This window comes from Arabidopsis thaliana, chromosome 5 (assembly GCF_000001735.4).
Source record: "Arabidopsis thaliana chromosome 5, partial sequence".
Taxonomy (NCBI): domain Eukaryota; kingdom Viridiplantae; phylum Streptophyta; class Magnoliopsida; order Brassicales; family Brassicaceae; genus Arabidopsis; species Arabidopsis thaliana.
In genome coordinates, this window is record NC_003076.8 from 25241259 (window position 1) to 25261897 (window position 20639).

Sequence of the window (20639 nt, forward strand, 5' to 3'; positions counted from 1 at the left end):
ACTCGCTCTCACTAATATCAAGTGGCTTACACACTTGATTGACTAATCAATAGTTTATCACTACTACTATAATGTTTCAGGCTAGATTTTCCATCACGTGCCAAAAAATTCCTTCAAACAATTTAGCAAGCTAACCATCAAATTTAATTACGAATTTTTTTCTTTCATATCCACGTGGCGGATATTCAAACTTAATTATGTGTAACATATGAATGACGTAAATAATCTATGCACATCTCGTTTTACTGTTGTGTGTTGCTTTAAAGGCTATCATGGATAACGTGTGTATATGACCTTCGAGAAAATTTTGAAGAGATCCATTCAACAAAACATGCATGACATTTTGAATATATCCCAATTATTAAAGACTCAATAATTTTCAGAAGTATATTTTGGGTATAAACAGGTAACCGTACGTGTTGCTACACTTGCTATTGTCCATCTATAATGTGAAAAATATCAATTTAAACATTACTGTTTTTATGTAGTTTTTAGTTCATGTAGTATTTGATTATCTGGAGAAGAAGAAAAAAAGATGATAAATAAAAAAATTGTCGGCAATAGAAAACTGAGTTTAGGTCAAAATAGTTATGTACTATAGTTATTACCGACGTAAACACTGATAAATTGAAAACGATGCATCACTGGTTTTTGACAAAATGTCGAATTAGAACAAACATGACTCAGTGTATTAGAAAGTCAAAATATACACATTTCCTCTTGAATAGTAGTATTAGCTTGATAACTTTGTTTATCTTAATGAAATCGTATTAAAGAAGTTTAGTGCCGAGATTAAATCTCGAGTCCTATCACTCTATCAGGCACTAGAATATATAATGTCCCACTAAATTCGATAACAAATTATCTTTAAAGTTAAAGTATCTTTATAATTGTTTTTATATATGGATCACGGGACTACAAGAAAAAAAGTAGACGTGACAATTATCTTTTCTGTGTTTTTTTCTCGTTATCTCTAGTTTTGTTTGATGCGTATGTATATAATTTGGACAATACTATAATAAAGTATGCTTAATAAGATTCTCCAATCGTTTTTATATTATTCTTAATATAAAATCAAAAGAGATTGATGATTTCAAATGATGCCTACAAAGAATAACATCCGTGTCGTTAATAGAATTCACAAGGAATTTATATATTCTAATGTACATTCGACTTGAAATCAAAATCATATGGACATTAAACAAAAAAAAAAAAACTAGAAAAGGATTAAAAAGAGTAAAGTAAAATTTTGATGGTTCGAAATTAGACCAAAGCGTATGAAACATCATCTTTTGAGTACCATATATTTTGCAACTTCAACTAATTAAGAGTGTAGTATAAGCTGGGAGTTTTGGAACTCAAACATCATAATCCATTCCATCATCTCTAAACTTGGGAAAAAATCCCACAGCTACCGTATTATATTTGGGAAATCGTATAAACCAAAATAAGAAAGTTGTTAATTTTTTTTAACTATAATTAACCCGACACTTAGAAATGTGTATCAAAAAAGTAATGCAAGAATTATCATTGACAAGTTTCAACAACAGAATTATTGAAAGATTTACTTTATTTGAACAAATCTCACTATTAACTTTGTTTTTGTCAAGCCTCTAGAGATAGGTTAAAACTTTAACAAACTTTACTTAACAAGAAAAGACTATGACTTTTCAAAATGCAATAAAAATACTTTAAAGAAGAAAAGATTCCTCTCGTCTCTTCCTTTGTTCACATCACTTTCATCTTTATTTTCTTTATTAATTAATCATTTATTACTCCTCTTTCAAAAACAAACATTTTTTATTTATAAAAAATTCATACGGCGCTAATTTCACCACCGCTCTTCCTAATTGATTCTTCAAAATCCATGATTACTATTGACCCCCAAACAAAAATAATATAAATCTGATACTATTTGGTTAGCTTTAAGCATATAATTCTCATCTATAACTCCAATCACCAAATCAAGAACCGCCTTTAGTTAATAAATTGTTCATTAATTTTGCTAACAACAATATTTGTCCACATTACACGTTCCATTCATAAAAAAATTGACTCCAATATTAATTGTATTTTTTTACACCTCGAGTTTTGCAGAAAAATAAATAAAAGCTCACATTTTTATTTTCTCCCTCTCTCTCTCTCTGTGTCTGTGTATGTGTGGCTTTACCTTTTGTACCTAAACCTCTCACACTCTCTCTCTCTGGCTTGCTGTTTACTCTCATCGTCTCCTTTACTTCATTCGTCTTCTTCCTCTCTTTCCCACAAGCTCCCATTGATGTGAGTTTCTTATCACTTTTCTTTTTCCGATTTGTCAATTCCTTTTTTGCACTGATTTGTGCTTCGCTTACACATTGCTAGTAGATTCCCCGATCTGGGTTTTTTCTTATTCGTGTTCATCATACTAAAGTTTGGTGCTTTTTTGTGTTTGTGTAGATAGAGAGAGAGATTTAAGGAAGGAATCATGGCAGGGGGTGGAGCTCCAGCACCCAAAGCAGACGAACCACAACCACATCCTCCTAAAGATCAACTTCCCAACATTTCTTATTGCATCACCAGTCCTCCTCCTTGGCGTGAGACCTTCTTCCTACTTGTTTTCTGATTCTAAGTTTTGAAATTAAAGCTCTTTGATTTTTATTTCGAGGTTTTTCCGGCTTTATCTGTCGGTGGTGTGTGTAGATGTTAGGTTTTTTTCTCTTTATTCGGCTTTGTTCTTCTTAACAATGTCTCGACCTGAGATTTACTCTTGTTTTACTCGTTTAGACCTTTATTTTTAGTAAGATTTGTATTCCCAGTTTGCTTTTAAGCTGGAGATTTTCTTTCCTAATTTGTTGCATCTGTGGCAAATTTGTGGTTTTCTTCTGTTGTTAACTAATCTCTGGGTGGGATGCTTGTGAACCGAATATAAGCTTTGTTTGATGTACCAGTTTTTTACAATGTCGGAAACCATTATCTCTTACATATGTTCAATCACATTAGTCTGTGCTTCTATCTTCTTTTGAAACATACAATTTTTGGTGTTTGCAATGAGTTCCTTTGGAATTCTGCAGTTTTTCATAAAGACTTACATTTTTCATGCTTGTGTTTCAGCTGAAGCTATTCTTCTTGGATTCCAACATTACCTTGTGATGCTTGGGACAACGGTGCTCATACCTACTGCTCTTGTTCCCCAGATGGGAGGTGGATATGTAAGGCCTCAACGATTTAACTTGTAGTAAAGAGGAAGATGAATCAAATGATGTCAGTGACTGAAAATGATTTTGATTTTCTATTGTTCTAATTTCAGGAAGAGAAGGCAAAGGTGATCCAGACTATTCTCTTTGTTGCTGGCATCAACACATTGCTCCAAACACTGTTCGGTACTAGATTGCCTGCTGTTGTTGGAGCTTCCTACACATTCGTGCCAACAACGATATCCATAATCCTCTCTGGCAGATTCAGTGATACCTCGAACCCTATAGATGTATGATTACTTCCTGCTTTATCATTGTGAAATGGGAATTTTTTCTTTCTTTGATTTCATCTCTATGGCCCTTACTTGGTGCTATTATGACAACAAAGAATATGTTTAAATTGCTTTGTTTAGCGCTTTGAGAGGATAATGCGGGCAACCCAAGGCGCCTTGATTGTTGCTTCTACCCTGCAGATGATTCTTGGTTTCAGTGGTCTCTGGCGTAATGTTGTTAGGTTAGTCTCGAGGAAAAAATGGTCTCAGACATTCGATTTGCTTACACAGCAATAGATTTCTCAGACATGTCTTCAGAATTACAATGACGATGTGGTGATGTAATTTCTTTTGTATTTCATTTTCAGGTTCTTAAGTCCTATTTCAGCTGTTCCACTGGTGGGTCTCGTTGGTTTTGGGCTGTATGAGTTTGGTTTCCCGGGGGTAAGTCTACTCTATATGAGCACTTACGAGCAGACCAGAAACTCTTATTTCTTTTAGTTGTTGATATCCTTTTTACATTTTAGGTTGCTAAATGCATAGAGATTGGACTGCCTGAGCTTCTTATTCTAGTATTCGTTTCACAGGTAATCTTTTTAACTTACTTACAGATTAATCCTGTCTAACTCCCAAAATCTTTTTTTTTTTTTTAACTTACCTGATTTCATGTGTTCATGTTTCCTGTTACAGTACCTGCCTCATGTGATCAAATCAGGGAAAAATGTGTTTGACCGATTTGCTGTGATATTCGCGGTGGTGATTGTGTGGATCTATGCTCATCTTCTTACAGTTGGTGGGGCCTACAATGGTGCTGCACCAACTACTCAAACAAGTTGCCGGACAGATCGTGCTGGAATCATAGGTGCTGCCCCATGGTAAGTGGTTACAACAAAGCTCAAAATATGTAGCTCCCAAAATACCATTTCCACTAAAAATTTCCAGTTTAAACAGAACAAAAGAACATGAACGAATAGAGTATCAGAAGATAAATGTGATCTCATTGGATTCGTTGTTAACATTAGTTTCTTTGTACTTAGGATAAGAGTTCCATGGCCTTTCCAGTGGGGTGCCCCATCGTTTGATGCTGGAGAAGCTTTTGCAATGATGATGGCTTCTTTTGTTGCTCTAGTTGAGGTCTGTGGTTATCTTCTTCACATTTTAATCTTTCAAAATATAATGATTATGCTCTGTTGTTCTGTTTATTCATTTTGGTTTCTTGTTTATTCTGTGTCTGGCTGATCTTTAAAGTCAACCGGTGCTTTTGTCGCGGTGTCAAGATACGCAAGTGCAACGATGTTGCCACCTTCTATTCTCAGCCGCGGTATTGGCTGGCAGGTAACTCAGCTATACTTGAAGTTATAATGTTGCTGAATCGATATTGAAAGAATTCTGAGGTGATTATGTTTTGTTTTGTGAATCAGGGAGTTGCGATTCTGATATCAGGATTGTTTGGTACTGGTGCTGGTTCCTCTGTCTCTGTGTAAGCATCTCTGAGATTTACATGTTCTGATTTGATTACTTTCTCTGGATATTTTGGTATGAAAGTTGATTTTTCTCTCTTTTGTGCAGAGAAAATGCCGGACTATTGGCCTTGACACGAGTTGGTAGTCGAAGGGTTGTCCAGATAGCTGCAGGCTTCATGATATTCTTCTCTATTCTCGGTTAGTTTTGTTCTATTCTGTTTTTAACAAATAAAAGGAATTACTTTTGTTTGAAATTTTATCTGTACTGATGAGATCCATCCTGTTAATGCAGGAAAATTTGGAGCTGTGTTTGCTTCAATTCCTGCGCCCATCATTGCTGCTTTATACTGTCTCTTCTTCGCATACGTGGGAGCTGGAGGTTTGAGTTTCCTTCAATTCTGCAACTTAAACAGCTTCAGGACCAAGTTCATCTTAGGTTTCTCTGTCTTCCTGGGCTTGTCCATCCCTCAATACTTCAATGAGTACACCGCAATCAAAGGATATGGTCCGGTCCACACTGGGGCTCGTTGGGTATGTAGAACCAAGTCACTGTTATTTTTGCTTCTCTTTCCATTGAAATAGGTTTATGGTAGAATGATCTATTAAGGTCCCTAAAACTCCATAGCAAAGATTCGAGTTTAGCATGGCCTGAACTAATGAAACAATCTTATTCTCTTACATATTTGACAGTTCAACGATATGGTAAATGTCCCGTTCTCCTCAGAGCCTTTTGTTGCTGGAAGCGTCGCCTTCTTCTTGGACAACACACTGCACAAGAAAGACTCTTCGATAAGGAAAGACAGAGGGAAGCATTGGTGGGACAAGTTTAGATCTTTCAAAGGTGACACAAGAAGTGAAGAATTCTACTCTCTACCTTTCAATCTCAACAAGTACTTCCCATCTGTCTAAAAGGGAAGAGAAGAGCAAAAAAGATAACTGGAAAACAAAGAAAATGGTGAAAACTCGAGTTTCGCCATTGTTGACTTGGCCTCTGTGTCGTGGTTCGTTTGTTCAGTTCCTTTCACAACTTTGGAAACTTTAAATATCTCATCACATTCTATAGTCTTATTTACAAGAATGATGAATCTTCTTAAAGAGCATTGTTGTTTACTCTCTCTCTAATGCTTTTGTCTTTGTAAATCCGAGGGAACAGAAACACTACTTTGTGATTTTGATTAGTTTCTAAACAAATCTTTAGCTTAATTTTTCTTTTTATATGTTTCTCACTCCAAAGTCTTGATTTAGAAGCTTAGGAAACCTGATTGGTTGAACTTTAACGAGAATTGACATATAACATTTAATTTCAATAGATAATTACAATTAATTAGTTGTTTTTTCTTATTAATTTGGTCATATGTGTAGAGAAAAAAAAGGGAAAAATGGTCATATAAAATAGAGCGACCTTTCACTCTTGCGTGAGGTTTTTGTTCTCTGATCAATAAAATAGTATAGAGAGACATTAATAAGGCAACTTTTGTATGTTATCATCTAAATTAATGGACACGCAAAAGTTAAGATTACTTTGTTTTGTAAGGCAGATCGATTTAATTCCGTAATTAAGTAAGTTTGTTGAATAATTAACGATTAATACGACACAGGCTTTCAGGAGATCGAGATAAAGTGTACAGTAAGCATGTGAATAAGGTTGATTGCACGAGGGGAATATTATTCTTACTTCATTTTTGGTTGTCATTTTCCTTATTTTAATTTCCACAAAAAGCTCATCATTGCTTAAGAAAAATATGATTTATAAAGTTGCTTTTTATTTAGTTGACAAAAAAAAAATTTGTTTGTTTATTATTCTGCAACTATTGATCTTTACGTATTGAATTGAAAATTTGAATGTTTAAATTATATAACTACAAATGTGTTTTTGATCATTTTTATATTATAAATTATAAACAGCTGCTACATTCTATAATTTGTTAGTTGTAGTATTTACTTAAAACAATACAACTATACTAGGAGAAAAATGAACACAGAACATAAAGTAGGAAATTGGATGAAAGTATTATCTAAATTGTGGTCCAATAGTTTGTGGATACTTTAACTTTAGATGTATGAAGACTATAGACTTTTCCTAGAGATTTATATATAGGTGGTGTATATATACACTGATTTACACATATTAAGTTATGTGTATATCTAAAAAAGATAGTGACTAATTTCTGAAGTAGAGATTTACTATGAATTTCTTCAGAGGTTGAACCTAAGCTAAATGATATAGCATGAACAAGAATTTAAATGTTAATAAATAGATTCGTAGTATCAAAGGCTTAAAGATTTAACTATTATTTTTGCTTGGAATCTACTTTTCGTGAAAGATTCCAGCCAAGCAAACACTTGGGGCTCTGTACGGACACTCTAAAACATAATAATCATTTAAGCAATTACGATCATTATTCTATCTCTTCTTTCTTGTTTGTTTGTTAAATGTTAAACCATTTATCGAATAATGGAGATACATATATAAATAAAACCTCTTCCACACCACTTTTTTTTTTTCCATAGAAACGAAAAATAGTTGATGATGACAAAATGAAATAATAACATGAAAACTTATACTTATAGTTATTGTATAGAAATAAAATGATGAGTATATATAATGAGTAGAGAAACTATTAAATCAGTATAGACCCCTCACCTACGCTTTACTCTTTCACTCCTCTCTCTCCTGCTTTGCTCCGCCGTGAGAGGAGAAACAAATGGGGAATTGTCAAGCGGCGGAGGCGGCAACGACGGTGATACAACAACCAGACGGTAAATCGGTTAGATTTTACTGTACAGTAAACGCGAGCGAAGTGATTAAGTCCCATCCCGGTCACCACGTGGCTCTCCTCCTCTCTTCCGCCGTACCTCACGGTGGCTCTCTCCGCGTCACTCGTATAAAGCTTCTTCGTCCTTCTGATAACCTCTTGCTCGGTCATGTTTATAGACTCATCTCCTCCGAAGGTATATAATATATTAATCACAATTCACACAGAACATGTTTCAGTTTTAAATTCAGGAAAGAACAGAACCCTAACTTATAGGGTTTTCTTCAATTTGTTTCTTCTGCTTCACGTTTGATTACAATCATCATATACGAAGTGTATAAAATTTACAAATCAGAACTAAAAGCTTTAATTTTCAGGATTCTTATCAATTTATTTGTTCTGCTTCACTTTTTGATGTTAAGTCAGTCTTTCTTTTTTGTGTTCTATTAATAGAGGTGATGAAAGGAATAAGAGCCAAGAAATCTGGAAAGATGAAGAAGATTCATGGAGAGTTTTCTGTTGCAGAAGAAGAGATTAACCCACTAACCCTAAGATCTGAATCTGCTTCTGACAAAGACACTCAGGTATTATTATCACATACTACAATTGCTCTGTATCAGATGTTTCAGTTTTAGTTCTCTGATTGAAACGATAGAGTGTTACAAAAGAATAATAGAGTTGGTTTTGATTTACAGAGAAGGATACATGAAAAGCAGAGAGGAATGATGAACACAGGAGGAGCTACCAATAAAGTTAGAGCTTGGCAGCCTTCTCTTCAAAGCATCTCAGAATCTACAAGCTAAAACACTTCAATCCATATTTTTCTATCTTTTTTTCTTACTTTTGACTCTTTTTTTTATCATTTCATTTCTCTTTGTATTGTTGTTTTTCCCAATCAAATTTGTAAAGGAAGAAGACCCATTTGATTGTGGTTGAAGAAGAAGAAACTTTTGTCATTTTTTAACTTTAATAATAATAACTGAAGAAAGAAAGATCCAAAGGATTATTTTCATTTTCTAGATTTCTAGATTTTCTTTTACGTTTTCAATAAATAGTTATGTCATAGATCAAGTTTTACAACTTTTTTTACGTACTTAAAAGATTGATAAAATTGTACTTGTTGTTGTTGACCATTGAAACATTTCCCTTTATTCACTAAAACTAGCTTTTGCAACCTTTTTATTCAACTGTATTGGTTTGTTGTATGTTTTTATTATTCAACTCTATTTAATTATTCATGTAGCTTAACATATCAATAATAACTAACATGCCATAAATTCCGAAGAAGAAAAATTGTTATAAAAGAACTATATGCACCTAACAAAAAACCAACAAAACCATAGTATTTTCTTTTTGGGTTACATAAAAATATCTTTGTATGAAGAAGAAGAAAGAATCATTACACAGCTTTCACTCACAAGATTACAAGTTTGCAAATTGCATATAAGGAAACTCCCAAAAAATATCATCAAAGATCTTTTCAGAACACAAAAAAAAAAAGGTAAAAGTATATCTCTTTTGCCATAGTTAGACTCAAAAATACGACATCGTTTACCTCACACGTGCACACTCACCGACTTACAGAAGAACCCACACGTACGTTGAGGGTACTTTAGTCATTTAGCATCGAACGAAATTGTCTGAGCGGAGAAGAGGAGTTTCCGTTATCCCTTTATATATTATCTCTCTCACCTTTCTTCTCTTTTTCTTTGATTTTTATTAAATCAACAAAAATAGAAAAAAAAACATAAAAATAAAAATAAAAAATCTTCACGTTTCTTCTCTCTCTCTCTCTCTCTCTCTCGAGCCACCAAATCTGAATTAGGGTTTTTGAGAATATTCATCTTTTGATTTCAAATTCTTCACCCACTGTGTAATTTCACTCGTCAGGATTCATCTGCGGAATCATGATTACAGATTCGATCACCAACGCTTCTGCTACTTCAGCTCCGAGAGATTCCGGAAAGAAGAAGAGGGTAACGTTATCCTCTTTGATAAATCTCATTCCTTTCTCTGAAATTGATTCAAAGTTTTGATTTTTAATGGTTTTGTTATTGCATTACGTTTTGCAGAACAATAAGTCGGCTAAGATGAAGCAGAACAAGCTTGGTCTCCGTCGTGAGCAATGGCTTTCTCAAGGTTAAAACTTCATCTTTCTCTCCTTTAATGTTTCAATTCTGCCTGATTCGTTTGGTTAGATTTGGTTGTCTATGTATTGATTTTGGGTTTTTGATTTTGATATTAGTTGCGGTGAGCAATAAGGAAGTTAAAGAGGAGAGGAGTGTTAATCGTAGTCAAAAGCCTCATCATGAGAGTTCAGATAAGGTGCGTAGAGAAGAGGATAACAATGGTGGGAATAATCTTCTTCATCATGAGAGTTTTATGGAGTCACCTTCAAATAGCTCTGTTGGTGGTACATATTCGAGCACTAACTTCAGTGGGAGAAGTAGCAGGAGTAGTAGTAGCAGCAGTGGCTTTTGCTCTGGTAATATAACAGAAGAGGAAAATGTAGACGATGATGATGATGGGTGTGTGGATGATTGGGAAGCTGTTGCTGATGCGTTAGCGGCTGAGGAAGAGATTGAGAAAAAGAGTCGTCCTCTTGAGTCTGTGAAAGAGCAAGTGAGTGTTGGACAATCAGCTTCTAATGTGTGTGATTCGTCGATTAGTGATGCATCAGATGTTGTGGGTGTTGAAGATCCAAAGCAGGAATGCTTGAGAGTGTCATCAAGGAAGCAGACTAGTAATAGAGCTTGGAGGCTAGATGATGACCTTCGCCCACAGGGGTTACCTAATTTGGCGAAGCAGCTTAGTTTTCCGGAGTTAGACAAGCGTTTTAGCTCTGTGGCGATTCCGTCTTCATGTCCCATATGCTACGAAGACTTGGACTTGACGGATTCGAATTTCCTCCCCTGTCCTTGTGGATTTCGGCTCTGTCTGTTCTGCCACAAGACCATTTGCGATGGAGATGGGCGTTGTCCAGGCTGCAGGAAACCCTATGAACGGAATATGGTCAAGGCTGAGACTAGTATTCAAGGTGGTGGTCTAACAATTCGGTTGGCTCGTTCGTCTAGCATGTTTTGCAAGTTTTAAAAGGAGAGGTGCGGTTTTCTCAACCATGTTGTCTTTTGGAACTCGAGAACTTAAGCTCTGTTTTCTATGTCATCTATGGTTCTAAGTCTGAAACACTGTGGTGATGATGTAGAATGTGATGTGTGAATACATAAAAGGTGGTACAGAAAATGATTCAAATACATTTAGATAGTTTCAATAATGAATGCTATGTTCTCTTTTCTAATTCCATATGTTTGGTCTGCATTTATTCCTTGTCAAACATTATTGAAGGTTTAAGAGTTATTTTGTTGCTATGGTGAATCCTCTTGACAAGTTACTCATGAACCAAAGCTTGTTTTTTAGAATCACCATTCACCAGAGATCAACTCTCATTACTTCAAATTCTTTTAGGAAACTTCTGATTGTTTATGATTAGCTAACAAAATCATTTATTCACATAAAGTGAGGCTTCTTAACAACTTCTATTAAGCCAGCTTACAAATCTCTTGTAAGGAAAAAAGCTATGACCCCTCTAATGAATATAATATATAATATAGCTTTTGCTCATCTCTATACCATTTACATTACTACTATATGAATAAACCCACTGAATTCAATCAGCGAAAAAGGCCATAGGGGTTGGAAAATTGTATAGGTCATTAAGCTGGCGAGAATCATCAGTGTAGGCTCAAGTGCATTGAGTCTTGAAGCTTCTGTATATGAAAAGGCTTTTTCTAAGATCCAGTCACGGAATTTGCATCGGAGAGCTCAGATCTTTGCGCGTTTGAGCTGCGAGTGAACAGGGTAGACATTCTCTGTTTCTAGCTCTCTCTTCTGAATACTCTTTGTGAAAGACAAATCTTCAACCTTCATTAGAGAATCTCTTAATCTTTTTACATCCGAGAGTTTTACCGGCTTCAGTAAGAAATCTTCAGCCCCTTCTTCAAGACATCTGAATGACAAAATAATAATCACAAGAAAATCAGTTTGAGTAAACTCCAATTTCAATAAAGTTGATGATAGCTTTGGATCAATAAGTTTTTTTTTTGTTGTATATGTAGCAAACAATCATAAAATGGCCAGTTCGTAATTGAGTTGGCCATTGTGTGTAACACAAATACATATTCCTTTTTATTTTATTTGGTCTAGAGGTTTCCTAATATTGTATGCAAAGTGAAAAAGCATGTGAGGTGGCTTTCACAATACCCTACCAAATATTAGGCAAGCAAGATCATGTACTTATTTTATTGTAATATCACATCACCAGAAATAGAATCAAATCCCAAAGTAAAGATTTTGCTGGTTAGAAACATCTTTATACACAAAATCATCTTGGGACCCATTAAAGATCACCAAATCTCAACATTTGTTTAATTATGCAATATCCACCACCAAAAATGGTTTAAGGAAATTAACTTTTAACCATATGAGCAGGAACTTTACTTTGTGATCTAATCCCTTTTTGTTTTATCTAATTCTTTTTTTGATCATCTAAGACAAAGATATTCACCAAATTTACTATAGTTTGACTTAAGATTATGATGAAGTTTTATACCTATCAATACGAGGCAAAATGTTCTCGGAGGACATAATTACCACCGGTACTTCTCTAAAAGCTGAGGATTCCTGTGGAAAATCACGTAAAAAAGGATTAGATAAACATAAAACTCAAATTCCATTGACTAATTATATCATTATATGTTTGTTTGCTTACTTTGATCTTCTTCAAGAGTTCATATCCAGTCATACCGGGCATTGAGTAATCAGTCATAATTAAATTAACCTTCAAATCCTGAAGCACAAATCACGATTTAACATATTGCTTGAGAGCTACGGCAAAATTTTGTTTTCTCTTGGAAATTGTTTTATACCTCAAAACCGACTGATTTTTCCTCAACATCCAAACCAAGGTATTGGAGAGCTCTTGTTGCACTATCAACAACAGTAACTGAACAACCAAAACAGAGCTTTTTACTCAGATAACTTGCCCGAATTCAGAGACTGATTTTTCAAAATATGAGTAATAATTACCTTTGCAAGAAGATACTCTGAGCAAACGCTCGATGAATTTACGATCAACGTGACTGTCGTCGACGGCAAGAACATGAAGAGGATCCGGTGATCCAAACTTTGAAGAATGGTTGAGAATCTCCATCTTCCTCGGTAGCATAACTTCAGCCATTGATCAACGAATGTTGGAGGATTTGGAAGAAAAAGGAAGAGAAAGATATGATGTGAAACCATGGTGGCAGTGGTTGGGCCATTTATATAAGTAGAAAGAAAGAAAGAAAGAAATAAAAGAGGGAAAAAATATGAATGAAATCGAGAGATTTTGCATATCTTTAAGATTTTGTCAATTTGCTTTCAAAATCTTTATTTTATATTTTATATAAATAATAGTTCGGTGGATTTTTATTATTAAATAAGTTAAAACAAAAAACCGAAATAAAGTCAAACCAATCGGTTCAAGTTTAGTCAAAACGAAGAACAAACCAGAAAATTTGGAATGGGATGCAAGATTTAACCGACCCAAACCGATATTCAATAACTTGTAGAATTCTTTTTTTATTTTTAAATTATTTGTGTGTGTTTGTAGTTTTTTTTGGTAAAAGTGTGTTTGTAGTTGAATTGTGGAAGTTCACGCATTTAACTTCTACACTTCAATACTTCATCTACGTAGAAGTTCACTTTGAGGTTTTGACTTAAGCTCAAGACAGAAAAATGTGAAATCAAGAAATCATAAACTAATACTAAAACATTACACGCATCCTTAATCTACAATTAGTAAAACCTCTTTAGATTACCACCTTTTCATTCACCAAAAATATAACAAATTAATACTAAAGGCCCGGCCCATATGATTTGGCCCAGAAGAGACTTTAAGTTTCCTAATACAGTTAACGGTTTACTCAGTGAACCGGAGGGAGACAGCGAGATGAGGCCGGAGATAGTTCTGTTCGGCGACTCGATCACGGCGCAGTCTTTTAGGTCCGGCGGTTGGGGATCTGCTCTTGCCGACGCTTACTCTCGCAAGGCTGATGTTGTGGTTCGAGGCTACGGCGGCTACAACACCCGATGGGCTCTCTTCTTGCTTCATCACATCTTCCCTCTCGTCAGTACTTTTTATCTCTCTCTCCCTCCCTCGAGTCTACAAATGTTGATTTGAAATTTGATCTAAACACGAACGAATTTTGGTAGTCATTGGGATGATTTTGTTCATGAGCTGTTGTGATTGTGTGTATGATCTGTGTGGATATAGATCTTGAGTTATTGTCTCTTGTGCATCATTTTTTGTTTTGCTTATGCTTGTTATGGTTCAGTTCTGAATGGTTTTGATATGATTCTAGGATGTGTTGGTTTTATGACATTGTCATGGATTGGTTGAAGTACGAAAGATTTAGATTTGAATTTTGAGATGGTAAAAGGCAATTACATCTGCATATATCATGAGAACTCTTCTTGTAGTGCGTGTTGTTTTGGTGTGCCTATCTCAGTATGTGTTCTACTCTGTCTTTTTGCCTAGGGCTCTTCGTCTCCTCCTGTTGCTACGACGATATTCTTCGGTGCAAACGATGCAGCTCTCAAAGGAAGAACCAGTGATAGACAACATGTGCCGGTGGAAGAGTACACAGATAATGTCAGAAAGATTGTTCAGCATTTGAAGGTTTTGATATGCTTCTTTGATCCACTCTAATGCATGGACTTACTTTTCTTGAAGTGTGATTCCTTTAAAGACTAATGACTCTGTTTTGTAGAAATGTTCACCTACAATGCTAATTGTGCTTATAACTCCACCACCAATTGATGAAGCTGGACGTCAAAGTTATGCAGAGTAGGCTTTATTATGATCCTTTTCTTCTTTGCATTTTTGTTTCTCAAAGCATTTAGTCCGACATGTTTCTTAAATGAGCCAGTGATTGTGTTACATCAGATCAATCTACGGTGAGAAAGCTATGAAAGAGCCTGAGAGAACAAACGAAACAACAGGGGTATATGCACAACATTGTGTTGCATTGGCCGAGGAACTCGGTCTGCGATGTGTCAACTTATGGTCTAAGATGCAGGAAACCAATGATTGGCAGAAAAAGTACCTAAGGTCTGTATCTAAGTCTGATCTGAAATGTTGTTGGTTTTTCACAAACACTCATCTCCTCCTCAATCATGTTTGTTGTTTATAAATGGTTCTTGCTCGTTGTTGTTGGCTATAAGCAGTGATGGGCTCCATCTCACGCCTGAAGGCAATGGGGTAGTTTTTGATGAAGTCTCGAGAGTTTTTAGAGAAGCTTGGCTCTCTCCCGAAGAAATGCCGTTTGATTTCCCCCATCATTCGCATATCGATGGTAAAAACCCATCGAAAGCTTTTGAAGAGCGTTGCTTATAACGATCATCCCCAAATTCATGAGCAGGTTTGTTTTGATTTAAATTCATGAACACGTTTCAATGTTGTGATTTAGAAAACTCTCGGATGTGAATAAATACCTAAAAAGTGCATCATCACTAGAGATCGTTTTCAAGAGAAATGAACTTATGATGTACTTACTATATGTTGTGACTTTTGACTTATGTACCTGCACTAGCTTTCTATCTTCCTTGCTATATATTTCAGTCTGAAAGATTTTTTTTAATCTTCTTTTCAATGTCAAATACTCGTATAATTTGATTGCTTCTCTACTACTAACTAGTTGATGACGGCAAGAAAATATTACAGGGCCTTATACAGATAAATTAAGAGCCCAGTAGAGTTAAATTTGGAATGTGAGCAATTGGGCCTTAACCAAACTTGCCCAATCTCATTAGAATCTAACCAGTTGGTTATGATAAATAAATATGACCGTACCAACGAGATTTGCAATATCTCGTGCATCTACATTCATCCGACGATTTTGGAGTCGAAAAATTGAAGTTATTCAATAGTTTTTGTAATATAGAGCTATATATGTTACCAAAAGTAAATGGGCACTACTTATATATATCAAGAAACATTACACCTCAACCACACGAACACACACAAACGAAATATCTCTCTGAATACTCTAGTCAAGATTACTAATTAAGATTACTCTCGTAAATAACCACCAATTACGAAAGTAAAACTGGCTTAGCAAACAAACCCATAAATAATTTGAAGTGCTTCTCTAGTCTCCAACTACTATTACTACTACTACTAGTTGATGACGACAAGAAAAAAGAAGTTCTGATTAACTTATCAAACCAAGGAGTTTGTTTTAGTGGACGTTCCATAGCCATTCATCAAACCATTCCACGACGAACCTAAACCGTTGATATAACCACCATTGCCGTATCCACCACCGTCGGATTTTCCTGCGCCTCCGCTACCACCACCATTGGAGTAGCATTGATCTTGCTGCCAATCAAGCGATAACAACTTCGGATTTGGCTTCACATCCATTATTGTTGCTACCCTTTGATGATCTTCTTGATGATTGTAATGGTGATGATCATAATTAGATAGCATAAGTCTTTGGCATGTCGATATATCCATGAGACCACCACCATTTCCATTGCCTCCCGTAGAAATCCCATTAAATCCACCATTGTTGTTGTTGTTGTTAAGACCTACACCGTGATTCAGACCCATGTGATGATTATGATGATGATGATGATCTCCGTTACTTCCATGATTAACCATGACCAGGTTGTCATTGTTCACTCCCATGAGATCAAACTTACTGTCCAAGAAATCAATAGGTCTAGGGCTCTGCGAAAGCAAACCGCCATACTTGCTCTCCAAGAAACCAACGTTACCATGCTCCGGAGTTGAGTAAGACCCCATCATCCCACCAAAATGTGAAAACCCTAGAGGAGAATGTTGGTAATTTTGATGAGAATGTGCTAAAGCCATAAGATCAGAGGTATTGGCGGTAACGATGTTGGATGGTTTTTTGCCGGAAGAAGTGGAGGAGGAGGAATTAGAGGAAGATGGTTTCTTGTTTTTACGGCATCCACCACCAACCGGAATATTCCTTAGAGTTCCGCCTTTTGTCCAGTAACGGCGACAAGTCTTGCAGAAGTAACGAGGCTGAGAGAGGCTGTAGTTATTGTAGTAACAGAACTTAGTATGTGTTGACTCGCAACGAGGACACTTTTGAGGATGGTCGTGAGGTGGACGCAGCCTCCTTCCACCGTCCATCAGAGCTGCAGCGGCTACAGCCACGGCCGAGGCTTGTGGTCTAGTGCTGCAAGCTGCTAGTATGTCGGCTGCTGACGGAGAATTCGTTGAAGAGTCTAACATGCTTCCTCCTGATGACTCGGATTCCTAACATTTCAATTTACAGAACCATATGAAAATGTGGAAAATAAGGACGTGATAAACACAAACAGGTCTTCCATTTGTATATTGACATTTACCTTAGACATTTGTTAAGAAATAAATTTTGCTTAAAATGTTACAAGGCTTATGTTCATTTTTGGAAAAGAAACACAAATACAAACGATGGAGGTAGGTCTAAGTGAAGATACCTGGAGCCAATCAGAATCCATGCAAACTTGAAGAGAAGTGAGACCCATTTTGTGTTCTGTATGTTTGTTTAGTTTGAGGGAGAGTGAGAGTTTTTAAGACAAGTTCCTGAACAAAATCTAGAGAGAGAAGGAGAAGAGAGAAATGTGAGAGATGATGAGGCAAGGAAGAGTTTGGGGTTGGGATGTGAATAAGAAGGAAACAAGAAGAGGACCCTTCTTCTCCTCGGGATTGCTGTCTCCACTCAAAGCTACTTAGTTCTACTACTTAACTTAACCTTATTATTAGTTCACACTTAATTATTATTTTTTTACTTTTTTTTTTTTAAATGTTTGAAGTTTAATACTTATTTTGATACTAAAATAAATAATTTCGTCAAAAAAATGCTTACTGTAACTATCTGAAATTCAACAATTGATTTTGATCGTGGATAAATTCCAAGTACTTTATTAGAAATAAAAATGTCTAAATATGAAGACATTATTTAATTAATCAATATGTTCTGTTTCCAGTTACAAAGAAAAAACTCTTTCAAAATTTTGATTTTGAGAAAGTTAATACGTCTCGCTTTGGTGTGATCATGATAAAAGTTAAAACTTTAATTTCGAGTTATTTTTGTATTACAAATGTCTATAAATGTATAAAGATGGACCGTATATACGGTCGGATGTGGCGAGGAAAAAGAAAGCGTCGGTGGTTCCAAAATCCACATTCTTTGGTGGGTCTACGTCAACTTGACCAATCATCTTTATCAATCTAACGGTTAAGATCAAACAGTGGGACCTAAATGGACAACGTGAGCCGTTAGATGGGTTCAGAAATAGCGGCTTGATCTTCACACAACAGAGACAAAAGTGAGAGAGAATAATATCTTTTTTTGAAGTTTTGTCTCTCTGTGGTTTTTCAGACTTACGATAAAGAAGGACGAGTTTTGATAACTTAGGTGGGCCTGTTAATGGCTCCACTCGCTCGCTCCTCTCAAGCAAAGTATCTATTCTCTTGCCACCTGTCACTTTTTCTGCTTCTTCTACCATGTGGTAATATGATTCAAGTTTTTATTTTTTTGACTTCTTGAATCATTAGTTAATTATTTGAAGAGCTAAACTACTTTTGATGTTTTTCTTATTACTAAGTTTCGAAATTAAAGTTAAAAGAGTTTGATCGATGGAAAAAGAAGAGCAAGAGACAAAAGTTTGAGGCTGTGACTGTGTTTTTTTATCAACTGAAAAAATTAGGTTTTCAAAGTTCTTTTTCAACTATAAAATCGGTATTTCATAAATAATACTATCAAGTAATTTTGCTAGTCGCAATAATACTTTTAACATAACAACCGATTATTTAAGCTTATTGTCTTTTTCAGCTGATTCAGTTTTGGTACTTACGTATATATTATTATCATAGGTTAAGAAAAAAATGTTGTTATCATAGGTGAAATCATTTTATTTGCGTACATGAAATTTATATTAGTATTTTGTTAAGTTGATCGTGTTTAATTTGTGTGTTAAATCATCATATTTTTTTTGAATTGAGTACCACATTACACTTTTAAATTAGAAACATATTCATCTGACGGTAGGATAAGAAGAGTCTAAAGTTGGGAATTAGTAAATATACTTGTATGTTGGAAAATGTTAAAAGTGGTTGACGATGAAGTAATCTTGTTACGAAAGAATTCCCCCTTGGGCCTTAACTGATCCTTGAAGAAAAGAGGTTATTTTTAATCTGTTTTTATTTTTTGGTCTTTGATAAATTCTCTTTTTTTGTAAGTAAAAGTTTCCATCTTATTCGCCCTTCAATGTATAATTAAGTAACCTTCATAATATAATATATATACTATATATAGGTTAGAGAATAGAGGCTCAAACTTTGAATTTAACGTGCAGTTTACTGATAACATTGAGTGTTTTCATAAGGATAGCTCAGATAAGAAACAGTTTAATTATCAAATTTAAGCGAAACTAAGATTGTATATTTTCTGGCGGGAAACATAGAAACCATTGCGATTCCACTAAAGTTCACTAAAATAAAAAAAAATAAAAAAAGAGACTTACTTAAGAGTTTGTTTCTTATAGCTTAAACAAACAAATATTTTGATGAGCTGATGGTGGGATTTCAAATCGAAATTCCGCCCGAGGCCCATGCCATTATAATGTGACACATGCTATATACATGGACTACAATTAAATATTGGAAAGTGGAGGACGATTAATATCTACATATAAGACTAGGCAATAGCAATACTATAGTTTCTAGAATTTGATTTCAATGTTTTTTTTTTTCCTTCGATAACTTTATTAATCATCATGGTTTACATCATTGTTTATAAGAGGACATGAGAAATGTAGGACATGAATGATACAATGCATAATTGAGAGGGCTTGAGACAGCCATTTTAGCTAACGGATCTGCACACGAATTTTGCTCCCGATGCCGAAATGTACTTCACCTGTGTAAATGTTTTATTGATGATTAAAGATCACAATAAATCAAAATTTTCATATTAAACTGATATAATCTATTTGTATTAAAATGATTTTTGGTAGTATTCCTAAAATTGTCATATGGAAACCAAAGATTGAAACGAATCAAACCTCGTTATAATTATACCGACATTTGTTACATGCACGATTATACAATACGGTTAAAATGATGTTATTAACAAATTGTAATCATCTAAGTTTATCATACAATACGAATAAGTGAGTCGAAAATTTAATAAACCTTAAAGGGAAAGCTTCATAACTATATGGGACAAGTGGGAAACTGAAGATTGTAAGGATCTAGGGAGAATACTTCATAGTTGGTTCACATGGTTTTTTCTTTTAAAATAGAACTTATAAAAAGAAGAAAGGAAAGAGGAATAAAAGGGCATCGAAAATGGTGTGAGAAAGAATAAATTACACAAGATAAGCTAAGCGTGACAAAGACAATTTCTTTGGCACCTATATATCTCTATTTAGTGAGACCCACTTTTTAAAGTTAACAAAAGTATATCTGTCCCGCGTATCTTTGTTCTATTGCATCACTCATTACTTGTCATTACATCATCATAAGTTATGATTCACAACATCATGAGATTTTCAGTCTAGTCCTATAATATTGTGATATTTGGAAAAAATGAAGTATATGTAAAATGGAGTTGATGTAAGTTTAAGTTACATACTCTTAAGGATTATATGTAAATTTGTACAAACAGGAAAATTGGATACTAAAAGAAGCATATCAGAAAACAAAAATTTAAAACTTCCTAACAACTTGGTTTTACCCAAACCGAAATAAATCACTTCCAAACCAACTGATCAAAGAAAATGATCTTCCTTTACCGGGATCACGACTGAACCAGCACACTAATGAACATAAACCATGTCTAATTGAGATCACAAACACTACAAGAGTATTATATTCAAAATTCTGTCTATGTATTTCTTCTTGAATGTTATTCT

At 34.9% G+C, this 20639-nt stretch overlaps 6 protein-coding genes across 12 annotated transcripts; 4 read left to right on the top strand and 2 right to left on the bottom strand.

Moving 5' to 3' along the window:
* Positions 1–1889: 1889 nt before the first annotated feature.
* Positions 1890–6119, top strand: AT5G62890 (Xanthine/uracil permease family protein). Of its 4 annotated transcripts, none has more exons than NM_125683.4 (14): positions 1890–2280; positions 2437–2573; positions 3091–3188; positions 3287–3463; positions 3587–3687; positions 3814–3889; positions 3973–4032; positions 4136–4320; positions 4483–4579; positions 4694–4780; positions 4867–4925; positions 5015–5106; positions 5201–5439; positions 5599–6119. In NM_125683.4, exons 2-14 carry the CDS (start codon positions 2465–2467, stop codon positions 5815–5817), a joined length of 1599 nt encoding a protein of 532 aa, NP_201094.1. In that variant the 5' UTR covers positions 1890–2280; positions 2437–2464; the 3' UTR covers positions 5818–6119. The 4 variants fall into 4 exon arrangements, with proteins under 4 accessions (NP_201094.1, NP_001078782.1, NP_001032127.2 ...); NM_001037050.2 differs by having other exon boundaries at positions 2147–2280; positions 2441–2573; positions 5599–6111; NM_001085313.2 differs by having other exon boundaries at positions 1993–2280; positions 5201–5620.
* A 1312-nt stretch (positions 6120–7431) lies between these two features.
* AT5G62900 (basic-leucine zipper transcription factor K) lies at positions 7432–8774 on the top strand. The gene is made up of 3 exons (NM_125684.5): positions 7432–7860; positions 8118–8248; positions 8360–8774. The coding sequence occupies exons 1-3, from the start codon at positions 7614–7616 to the stop codon at positions 8465–8467; spliced, it is 486 nt and encodes a 161-aa protein (NP_201095.1). The 5' UTR covers positions 7432–7613; the 3' UTR covers positions 8468–8774.
* A 223-nt stretch (positions 8775–8997) lies between these two features.
* Positions 8998–11096, top strand: AT5G62910 (RING/U-box superfamily protein). 2 transcript variants are annotated; one of them, NM_125685.7, is made up of 4 exons: positions 8998–9165; positions 9402–9640; positions 9737–9803; positions 9910–11096. In NM_125685.7, exons 2-4 carry the CDS (start codon positions 9572–9574, stop codon positions 10755–10757), a joined length of 984 nt encoding a protein of 327 aa, NP_201096.1. In that variant the 5' UTR covers positions 8998–9165; positions 9402–9571; the 3' UTR covers positions 10758–11096. The 2 variants fall into 2 exon arrangements, with proteins under 2 accessions (NP_201096.1, NP_001332200.1); NM_001345565.1 differs by lacking the exon at positions 8998–9165 and having other exon boundaries at positions 9378–9640; positions 9910–11039.
* Positions 10749–13060, bottom strand: ARR6 (response regulator 6). The gene is made up of 5 exons (NM_125686.3): positions 12750–13060; positions 12590–12666; positions 12433–12510; positions 12274–12344; positions 10749–11670 (listed from the first exon to the last, which is right to left on the bottom strand). The coding sequence occupies exons 1-5, from the start codon at positions 12898–12900 to the stop codon at positions 11487–11489; spliced, it is 561 nt and encodes a 186-aa protein (NP_201097.1). The 5' UTR covers positions 12901–13060; the 3' UTR covers positions 10749–11486.
* Positions 13061–13562: 502 nt separating this feature from the next.
* Positions 13563–15361, top strand: AT5G62930 (SGNH hydrolase-type esterase superfamily protein). 3 transcript variants are annotated; one of them, NM_001345566.1, is made up of 5 exons: positions 13563–13830; positions 14242–14382; positions 14474–14550; positions 14650–14814; positions 14931–15359. In NM_001345566.1, exons 1-5 carry the CDS (start codon positions 13576–13578, stop codon positions 15097–15099), a joined length of 807 nt encoding a protein of 268 aa, NP_001332344.1. In that variant the 5' UTR covers positions 13563–13575; the 3' UTR covers positions 15100–15359. The 3 variants fall into 3 exon arrangements, with proteins under 3 accessions (NP_001332344.1, NP_001332345.1, NP_201098.1); NM_001345567.1 differs by having other exon boundaries at positions 13569–14136; positions 14931–15360; NM_125687.3 differs by having other exon boundaries at positions 13578–13830; positions 14931–15361.
* Positions 15362–15593: 232 nt separating this feature from the next.
* Positions 15594–17446, bottom strand: HCA2 (Dof-type zinc finger DNA-binding family protein). Its single transcript, NM_125688.3, has 2 exons — positions 17199–17446; positions 15594–16995 (listed from the first exon to the last, which is right to left on the bottom strand). The coding sequence occupies exons 1-2, from the start codon at positions 17244–17246 to the stop codon at positions 15925–15927; spliced, it is 1119 nt and encodes a 372-aa protein (NP_201099.1). The 5' UTR covers positions 17247–17446; the 3' UTR covers positions 15594–15924.
* Between the last annotated feature and the right edge of the window lie 3193 nt (positions 17447–20639).